At 41.4% G+C, this 10,505-nt stretch overlaps 1 protein-coding gene across 1 annotated transcript; it reads left to right on the top strand.

Moving 5' to 3' along the window:
- The first annotated feature begins 426 nt into the window (after positions 1-426).
- On the top strand, positions 427-9,885 carry LOC117280425 (uncharacterized). Its single transcript, XM_070192573.1, has 9 exons — positions 427-2,190; positions 2,634-2,639; positions 4,535-5,273; positions 5,457-6,234; positions 6,426-6,560; positions 6,693-8,175; positions 8,251-8,892; positions 8,998-9,360; positions 9,469-9,885. The coding sequence occupies exons 1-9, from the start codon at positions 427-429 to the stop codon at positions 9,883-9,885; spliced, it is 6,327 nt and encodes a 2,108-aa protein (XP_070048674.1).
- The last annotated feature ends 620 nt before the right edge of the window (positions 9,886-10,505 follow it).

The raw sequence follows: 10,505 nt of genomic DNA, 5'->3' as shown, positions 1-10,505 counted from the left end.
TTTTTATAAAATAACTATATAAAAAAAAGAAAAGAAATGTGTCTAGTATTTTTTTTAATCAAAAATAAATAAATAAGCAGACTCAGCTTCGGTTAATCCCAAATCGTTCCTGTCAAAATAGTCTTAGAACATTTTCAAAATTGTTGAAGGGCTGTTCTCGCAAGAACGGACGTGTCTGTCAATTGGGAATCACTTTGACCATAATGCCCTTCCCCCGACCCTAAAGCTATCCTTGAAAGTAAGAAGGCGCCATAATTGCAAAAATAGCCACCCTTTCTTCGGTCAAAATTACAAAAATAGCCCCCCTTCTCGTTGATTTTTCTTAAAATTGAGTTATTTACAAAAGATTGTTTTGCAAAAGGAGTGCATTGGTTCTGTCTCTTGAGACTAGTGTCAAACCTAACCTTAACCACCCACAGGTACAAAATGAGCACTGTTCAGAACACACCATTCACAGTTGTAGGCGAGGCTCCACTTCAGCTTCAGATGTGGTGGTATGATTTAAGAGAAGATGGGCAGAAATGGGTCACCAAGCACTTGGGAGCCCTTACAGATATTATGAAAATTAAACCACGGGACGATTTGATTGAGGCACTAGTAATTTTTTGGGACCCCATTCACAATATCTTTCGCTTCTCCGATTTTGAGCTAACTCCCACTTTAGAAGAGATAGCTGGATATTCCGGGTTTGGCAGGGATTTGAGAAACCAGGAGCTCATATTCCCAAGGGCTCTTTCTGTACACCGATTCTTTGATCTTCTGAACATCAGTAAGCAAATTAGAAAGACCAACGTAGTCGAAGGGTGTTGTTCTTTCTACTTCTTGTACTCTAGGTTCGGGCAGCCAAATGGGTTTGAAATGCATGAAAAGGGCCTTAACAACAAGCAGAACAAAGACACATGGCAGATTCATCGTCGCTTCGCCTTCATAGTGGCGTTTCTGGGAATTATGGTCTTCCCAAACGAGAAGCGGACAATTGATACCCGCATAGCCAGGGTTGTACAGGTCCTCACTACCAAAGAACATCACACTCTTGCCCCGATCATTCTATCAGACATTTATCGGGCGTTGACTTTGTGCAAGTCTGGGGCAAAATTCTTCGAAGGGTGCAATATTTTGTTACAAATGTGGTTGATTGAGCATCTCCGACATCACCCCAAGTTCATGAGCTATGGTCCGAACAAGGACAATTTCATTGAGAGTTACGAAGAAAGAGTAAAAGATTACAACTCTCCAAAAGGGGTGAAAGCCTGGATATCCCACCTAAGATCTTTAAATGCAAGTCAAATTGAGTGGACTTTGGGATGGCTCCCGCTAAGAGAGGTGATACACATGTCGGCCCTAAAAAGTTATTTGCTATTGTTGGGTTTGAGAAGTGTCCAGCCGTATACGCTACACAGAGTTCTAAGACAGCTAGGAAGGTACCAAGTAGTACCTAAGGATGAAGATTTGAGTGTGCAAGTTATTGAGCTACACCCCGAAGCCCCACTCCCCGAAGCTTTAATCCAGCAAATTTGGAATGGTTGTCGCTACTTGAAATATGATACTCAGGTGCCAGATCCTGCGAGAGGTGAGGTAGATCCGGGTTATGCTATATGGTTTGGGAAGAGGTCTCACGTGGATGATGTGCCAGAGCCCAAAAGGCCCCCCAAAAGGCCGCATGTTCAATCCTTTGATGATAAAATCCAAGAACGGTTGGCTTGGGGTGAACGGGAAAAGGGATACAAAACAACTATTCATGCCTTAGAAGAAAGGCTAAGAAACCTCAATTTTGAGAAAGACTTGCAAGAACAAGAAGCCGAAGGGGAAAAGAAGAGTCTAATCTGCAAAAATGAAGCCCTTCGTGCTCAACTTCAACAGATGAAGAAAGCCTCTGAAGTGCCAGTGAGAAGTTGGAAAGACCAGAGAACCATTGCCAATCTGATGGAAAAAGTGCAAGATTATGATTCCCTCTTGGCAAAGACTGAAAAGTCATTGGACAAAGCCAATGAAAAGATCGTACAGCTAAATGAGAAGGCCGAATCAAGTAAGGATCGCCAAGTAACACAATTTGAAGAAAAGAGGGCTCAATTCGAGAGAGAGAAGGCCCATTGGGTACGTTCAGAAGCTCAGCTCCATGCACAGTTGGAAGAAATGAGAAGGTACAATAGAGAATACCAACATGCAGATTTTGATAGGGAGATGGCTCAGGCGAGACTCGAGCAAGCTAGACTTCGGGCTCAGTTGGAGTCAGCCTTAGATCGTGAGGGCCACATAAGGGAGATAGCCACCACTCGCCAGCAGCAGTTACAAGATCGAGACCAGAATTTCCAGTACTTCAAAGAGCAAGTTCATAATTTAGCTGTTTATACCGCTCAAAGTTATGTGAACTGCCAAGGGATGGATTATGAGAAGTTTTTGGAGCATGCACCTACTTTTGCCCGTCATCTTGCAGCAGAGTTAAAAAGGATGTACCGTACATTAGGGGGTCAACCAGGGCAAGCCCCACCATGAGCAGATATTCCAGTGTTTGAAAGCCAGAAGATTGTGGAGTTGAATTATAGTCGTAGTTGTTAGAACTTTTTATGTAGTAGTTATGTTTTAGTTTGAGTCATTGTTGAATCTTTAAAATCGCTGTCTTTTGGTCTTGTCAGAGTTTGGTAAGTCATTTTCAATGTAATGTCCTTTCTGTTATTGTATTATTTCGTTTTGTTAAAAAAAACTATTATTGTTTTCCCCTGAACTACATAATGGTCTGATTCATGTGGCGTCATGATACGTAGGCAATCCTCATCGGATGTGATCATAACCATAATTAATCTAAAAAAATGAAAAAAAAAACTCGTTAAATTCAAGATGAAAATAAACCAATAAATCAATAAGCCGGGATGAAACATAAAGCCTTCCAAGATCATTTTAGAAATGAAAATGGCATTAGGTGCATGACATATAATGTGTGATTAATATCTGCAAAATGCCTAACTCTAACACGTTTGTTGTTTGTCATTTTAAAAGATAAAGTAAAATAGAGGTGGTTGGTTTGTGGTTTAAACTGGCGACTCACCCTTACAACACGAGATCAAAAGGAAAAAGTAGAATGGCAAACAACAGTGAGAATGAGTCAGATAATGATGATGTCCATGGACAATTGGTTGAACAAGGTTCAGGACTGGTTGAAGAAGTAAGAGTGTTGAAGCAACAATTGGCAGAGATGTACCAAGCCTGGGTGAATGGACAAGCACCGCCCTCACTACCCATAGGGCCTTCGGACAATCTTCATAATGTGTCAGTTGCCACTCAAGTGCCTATCTCCATAACAAGTAACCCATTGTACCAACCTGGATTCAGTCCGAGCTTTAACCTTCCCACTATCCCTAGTACCTCCATTCCACGTCCTCCAATCGCACCCCTCAGAAATGACCCACCTACTATACCCATTGTCCATACTTTCACTGTCCCTCAACCGGCTCTTGCTCAAAAGTCCAATAATGATCCACAGCTGGATGCTCATGATGCCCAACATTACTCTCCAGAACTGACTTTAAAGGTTCCAGATTCATACAAGCACACTCCTCATAACGTGTTCCCAATTGAGATCGAAAAGCCCGAAAAGAATATGGAACAAGAGGAAATGACCAGAAAAATGAAGAGCTTGGAACAAACCATGAGAAACATACAGGGTTTGGGGGGCCACAAGAGTGTTTCGTTTAACGATCTATGCATGTTTCCCCATGTTCATTTGCCAGATTACCTCCATTACATGTTGGCCGCCATCGGTAAACCTTTTGCTGAGGCTATTAAGATTGGTGAAATAGTTGAGAATGGCATGAAGTCAGGCAAAATTGTGAGTCAGGCAGCCCTTAAGGAAACCACACAAGCAATTCAAAGCGGGTCAGGCAATTTCGGAAATCGGAAAAAGAAGGAGGAAGGATCCATGATGGCATCTGGGTTCGGGGGAGTTCAAAGAGGAATAGCTCCTTCTTACGTGCAATTTCAACAAGGACTATCCAATTCTCTTCAACATTATTATCCGCCTCAAGGTCCCTGATACTCAGTTCCCCTGCAACAATACACAGTGTTTAATGCTCAGGCTTATGCTAGGCCTCCTAATCACCAACAATGGCGGGCACCGATTCCACAAGGCTCCCGTTAACTCCGGCCAAAATTTCAGGCACCATATAATCCTCGTCCCCGACAAGAATATGTGAGAGAACAGGAGCCAAAGAAAGAGTTCACCCCAATTGGAGAATCATATACAAGCCTATTTCGAAAGTTGATGTAGTTGAAGTTGATTGAACCTATTATGCCGCGTTATGTGAATCCAAATTCAAAAGGTTTTGACTCAAATGCAATATGTGAGTATCACTCTAACACCCAAGGGCATAGTACTGAAAACTGTTGGACATTAAAGAAAGCCATTGAAAATTTGATTGAAGCAAAGGCAATTGTGGTAACAAACAATGAGGATACTCCTAATATCACAAACAATCCGCTCCCAACTCATGATAATACACATTTTATTGGGATGATTTGTGATGATCGGGATTATAAGCAGTCTGGCAAGACAGAGATGGTTGTTAGAACTATAGGGCCAGAACCAAAAGTGATAGTGAGCCCGCCTCAATTGGCACCATTGATGGTGAAAGGTGCGAATTCTAGTTTGAACTTGGCATGTTCTGAAAAAACGATTCTCTATGTTCCTGGAAGCACAAAAAAGGTTGAGGTTCAATTGGGTGGGCCAAAACTTTACATCCCCGGAGGCATTCAAAAGATCATTCCGAATAATGGTTTGAGGAATATAACAGAGCCAGTCGTGATCCGACCTGTTGCCCAACTCCTAGTGACAAACACAAAATCTATTCCCTGGAATTATAACAAGACTGTCATGAAATACAAAGGAAAAGAGATAGTTGAAGAAACAGGTGAAATGGAGGGCTTGACCCGCTCTGGAAGGTGTTATTCACCAGAGGAATTGAGAAAAGCTAAGCAAGCCAGGGAAAGTCACTTGCCAGTGAAAGAACCCGTTGCAGAAAAAGAAGCGAAGGAATTCTTTAAGAAGATGAAATTGCAAGACTACTCAATCATTGACCAACTAAGGAAAACTCCTGCTCAGATATCTTTGTTATCTCTGCTTTTGCATTCAGAAGAGCATCGTCGTGTGTTGATCAAAACTCTGAACGAGGCATATGTCTCAGAAAAGACAACGGTGAATCAGCTAGAAAAAATGGCTGAAAGATTCTTTGAAGTAAATAGAATTACTTTCAGCGATGATGATTTGCCTGAGGAAGGGGCTGGCCACAATAGAGCTTTGCATCTTATGGTCAAATGTGAAGGGCACTACGTAAAAGGAGCCATGATTGATGGAGGCTCAAGTGTAGAAGTGTGTCCTCTTTCTACTCTACAACAGCTGAACATCGACAATAACAGAATTCGAACCAGTAATGTCAGCATCAGAGCTTTTGATGGTTCAAAAAGAGACACTATTGGGGAAATCGAACTCACCATGACAATCGGCCCGGTTGATTTTAACATTGTCTTTCAAGTGTTAGATATGGAAACTTCCTATAATTTTCTTTTGGGAAGGCCGTGGATCCATATGGCCAGAGCTGTACCATCCACCCTACATCAAATGGTCAAATTCGAGTGTGACGGGCAAGAAATTATTGTTCATGGGGAGGACGACTCATCTGTCTATAAAGACCCGTCCATTCCATATATCGACGCCAAGGAAGGATGTGAATCTATCATATATCAAGCATTTGAGGTGATTGAGGTGGACCAAGTGGAAGAAGGAAAACCAATTCTGCATCCCCGTCTTTCAGCCACATCTATGATGGTAGCTTCGCTGATGTTGAGGAACGGCTATGAACCAGGAAAAGGATTGGGATCCTCTCTACAAGGAATTGTGAACCCCATTGCTCCATTTTCGAAGAAAAATACCTTTGGCTTGGGCTTTAAACCAACATCAGCTGACATAGACAGAGCCAAGGCCCGCAAAAAGAATGGTTGGAATCTGTCCAAACCAATCCCTCACATTGCCTACTCTTTTGTCAAGCCACAATTTGAAGAAGTCCAAAATCCTTCTACTCAGGATGACATTGACAGAGTTTGCCAGGGTCTCAAGGAGATGTTTTATGAGATCAATATGGTTCAAGTTGGGGAGGGCCCTAGTCGGGCAAGTGTTCAACTGATTGGTCCAGATACTTCGCTCAGCAACTGGGAAGCAATTCCTCTTCCCATCAGGAAGGAGACTTGGTATCCTGTTTTGTTGTTTTTTCTGTATTTGGATTATTTTAAGGGTTGTAATCCAGATATTTTAGTTTAATTGCTTTGCTGTGATGTTAATCCTTCTATCCTTTCAAATTCAATGAAATGAAGTTCCATTTTCGTAGTAAAATTCTATCTTTTTATTTTCCTAATTTTTGTTAATTTCTTATCATTTTCAGTTTCGATAGTGCTGGCTTTAAAAACATGACATGCACGCAGAATTCATGCCCAGATCTTAAAAAGCTGTCTAATCTCGAAATAATGAATCAAGAAGTTGAGTATGACGAAGATGAGGCTTTTAGAGAAATAAAAAGGGAATTGGATCAATTTGAGAATAAGCCTAAGCCTAACTTAAATGAAACTGAGGCAATTAACCTGGGAAGTCCTGAAGAAATCAGAGAAACAAAAATAAGCATTCATACTGAACAAAAGACGAGAGATGCCATAATTCAAGTTTTGTTTGAGTATAGAGATGTATTTGCTTGGTCGTATGATGACATGCCGGGTTTGAGTGCCGATCTAGTGGTCCATAAGCTTCCCACACATCCTAATTTTCCACCAATCCAACAAAAACAAAGGAAGTTTAAGACAGACATGAGTGATAAGATTAAAGAAGAAATCACGAAGCAACTAAGTGCAAATGTGATCAGGGTCGTCCGATACACTACATGGTTAGCAAATGTTGTGCCAGTGCCAAAGAAGGATGGGAAAATCAGAGTTTGTGTTGACTATAGGGATTTAAACAAAGCAAGTCCAAAGGACAACTTTCCCTTACCCAACATTCATATCCTTGTTGACAATTGCGCTAAACATGAGATCCAATCTTTTGTGGATTGTTATGCCGGATATCACCAAATTCTGATGGATGAAGAAGATGCAAAAAAGACCGCCTTCACAACTCCATGGGGAACTTATTGTTATAGGGTTATGCCATTCGGTTTGAAGAATGCAGGGGCAACTTACATGAGAGCCATGACTACCATGTTCCATGACATGATGCACAAAGAGATTGAAGTGTATATTGATGATGTGATCATTAAGTCGAGAACACAAGCTGACCATGTGCAAGACTTGAAAAAGTTCTTTGAAAGGCTACGACGGTACAACCTCAAACTCAATCCAGCCAAATGTGCATTTGGAGTTCCTTCTGGGAAGCTTTTGGGTTTTATAGTTAGTCGAAGAGGCATTGAGTTAGATCCCTCCAAGATAAAAACCATTCGAGAGCTGCCTCCCCCGAAGAACAAAACAGAAGTCATGAGTTTACTCGGGAGGTTGAATTACATCAGCAGGTTCATCGCGCAGCTTACAACAACATGTGAGCCTATTTTTAAGTTGTTGAAAAAGAACGCCGCTATCAAGTGGACAGATGAGTGCCAAGAAGCTTTTGATAAGATCAAGGAATATTTGTCAAATCCCCCTGTTTTGGTCCCGCCGGAACCTGGTAGGCCTCTATTTTTATATCTGTCAGTAATGGATAGTTCCTTTGGTTGTGTTCTGGGTCAACATGATGTCACAGGCAAAAGAGAACAAGCAATATATTATTTGAGCAAAAAGTTCACCACTTATGAGGCTAAATACACTCTTTTGGAAAGAACATGTTGCGCTTTAACCTGGGTCGCCCAGAAGCTTAGGCATTATCTTTTGGCCTATACAACTTACCTCATATCCGGAATGGATCCCCTAAAGTACATCTTTCAGAAGCCGATGCCAACTGGCAAATTAGCAAAATGGCAAATCTTGCTCACAGAGTTTGATATTGTTTATGTCACTCGCACTGCCATGAAGGCACAAGCTTTGGCTGATCATCTGGCAGAAAACCCGGTTGATGATGAGTATGAGTCTTTGAACACATATTTCCCAGATGAAGAGGTTAATTTAGTTGAAGAAGTAGTCCAAGATGACAGTCAAATTTGGAAACTATACTTTGATGGGGCTGTCAACATCAAAGGCGTAGGGATTGGGACAATTCTGGTATCACCTACTGGGCAACATTACCCTGCCACGGCGCGACTTCGTTTTTTCTGTACAAACAACACAGCAGAATATGAAGCTTGCATCATGGGTCTGAACATGGCAATAAACCTAAATGTGCATGAATTGTTGGTGATGGGAGATTCAGATTTGCTTATTCGGCAGGCTCAAGGTGATTGGGAGACTCGAGACATCAAGCTCATTCCATATAGACAATGTGTGGAGGATCTTAGCAAAAGGTTCAAGTCCATCGAATTCAGGTACATTCCCAGGTTTCACAATGAATTAGCTGATGCCTTGGCCACCCTGGCCTCAATGCTTCCATATCCGGGTAATACTCACATTGACCCATTAGAAATTCAAATTCGGGATCAACATGGTTATTGCAATACAATTGAAGCAGAACCAGATGGTGAACCATGGTATCGTGATATTAAACAGTTTCTGAAAACAAGAGAATATCCGGAACATGCTAATAGGGATCAAAAGAGAACTGTTAGGCGACTCTCTAATGGTTTCTTTTTGAGTGGGGAAATCCTATACAAAAGAACTCTGGATTTGAATTTGTTGAGATGTGTGGATGCCAAAGAAGCTGAAATGATTATGAATGAGGTGCATTCGGGAGTTTGTGGCCCGCACATGAATGGATATGTTCTAGCAAAGAAAATCCTTCGGGCAGGATATTATTGGCTTACTATGGAACGAGATTGCTTTCGTTTTGTTCGCAAGTGCCACCAGTGTCAGATTCACAGTGATTTGATTCACTCGCCTCCTTCAGAGTTGTATCCTATGTCGGCTCCTTGGCCTTTTGTTTCTTGGGGAATGGACGTCATTGGCCCAATCGAGCCAAAAGCTTCAAATGGGCACAGATTCATCTTGGTTGCAATTGATTACTTCACCAAATGGGTGGAAGCTATTACATTGAAAGCAGTTACCAAGAAAGCAGTAGTAGACTTTGTTCACTCCAACATTATCTGTCGTTTCGGTATTCCAAAAACCATTATTACAGATAATGCTGCTAATTTGAATAGTCATCTGATGAAGGAGGTATGTGAACAATTTAAAATTGAGCATCGAAATTCTACTCCTTACCGTCCCAAAGCTAATGGAGCTGTTGAAGCTGCGAATAAGAACATTAAGAAGATTCTTAGGAAGATGATCCAAGGGTCTAGACAATGGCTCGAGAAACTACCTTTTGCTCTTTTGGGATACCGGACAACTGTCCGTACATCAGTTGGCGCAACGCCCTACTTATTGGTTTATGGAACTGAAGCGGTCATACCTGCTGAAATTGAGATTCCCTCTCTCCGAATCATTGTTGAAGCAGGGATTGAGGACACTGAATGGGTGAAGTCCCGATTGGAACAGTTGAATTTGATTGATGAAAAGCGTTTGGCGGCAGTTTGTTTTGGTCAGTTATACCAACAAAGAATGGCACGCGCTTACAATAAGAAAGTGCGCCCAAGAAAATTTGAGGTAGGACAACTTGTTTTGAAACGTATTTTTCCGCACCAGGAAGAAGCAAAAGGAAAGTTCGCCCCGAATTGGCAAGGTCCTTACCTCGTCAAGAAAGTATTGTCAAAAGGAGCTCTACACTTGGCAGATATAGAAGGAAAGGTGACTGATATATCCGTCAACGCAGATGCGGTCAAGAGATACTATGTCTGACATGGCTCTGTTGGGGCATTCTTATATTTAGCATTCTCAGGTTGGGATGACGAAAGGCTATCATTCTCGCTACCCAAACACTGGTCAACCCTAGTTATCCCTTTGAAGCCTTGTTTATATTTCTTTGTTTTCCCCTCTTTTGGAACCAATGTTCTTAAAATAAAAAGAAAGAAAGAAAGAAAGAAAACTCAAAAAAAAATAAAAAATCATCAAAACAAGTTCATGTCATTGAACTACGTCTGACCTGATTCCGAAAGGATACGTAGGCAGCCTCACTCTGGGGTTCGGTCACACCAAAACAAAAATCCACATGTCCTAAGTATTCAAATAAACTGGGGCATGGTTTTATTTTATTTTCGATGGTTGTTCCATCAAAATGGGTCCAAAAGTTGTAATTCAGTTGAGTATTTCTTTTTACCTTTCCCTGCTAAGACCTTCTGATCAACTTTCGAGAATGCTAAGACAGTATACTACGGGTGATGCCTCAGTCATTGTAAAGAGAGAAAAATAAATGAGAGAGTCTTATTGGTGAAAACCCTCACGGGCACTATAAGGCAATGGTGAGTTGAGAGAAAGATAGATGAGAGAGGTCAATTGGTGAAAACCCACAAAAGGCATCA

This window comes from Nicotiana tomentosiformis, unplaced genomic scaffold, assembly GCF_000390325.3.
Source record: "Nicotiana tomentosiformis unplaced genomic scaffold, ASM39032v3 Un00393, whole genome shotgun sequence".
Classification (NCBI taxonomy): Eukaryota; Viridiplantae; Streptophyta; class Magnoliopsida; order Solanales; family Solanaceae; genus Nicotiana; species Nicotiana tomentosiformis.
Note: the sequence above shows the minus strand (reverse complement) of the source record. Positions and strands in the feature narration are given on the sequence as shown.

Excerpts from the sequence above, each read along its gene's own strand:
- LOC117280425 (XM_070192573.1), top strand. The coding sequence starts at position 427 with ATGAGCACTGTTCAGAACACACCATTCACAGTTGTAGGCGAGGCTCCA. Across the intron at positions 5,274-5,456 it reads TTTGCCTGAGGAAGGGGCTG|ACACTATTGGGGAAATCGAA; the intron begins GCCACAATAGAG and ends GTTCAAAAAGAG. Across the intron at positions 9,361-9,468 it reads CGAATAAGAACATTAAGAAG|TTATTGGTTTATGGAACTGA; the intron begins ATTCTTAGGAAG and ends GCAACGCCCTAC.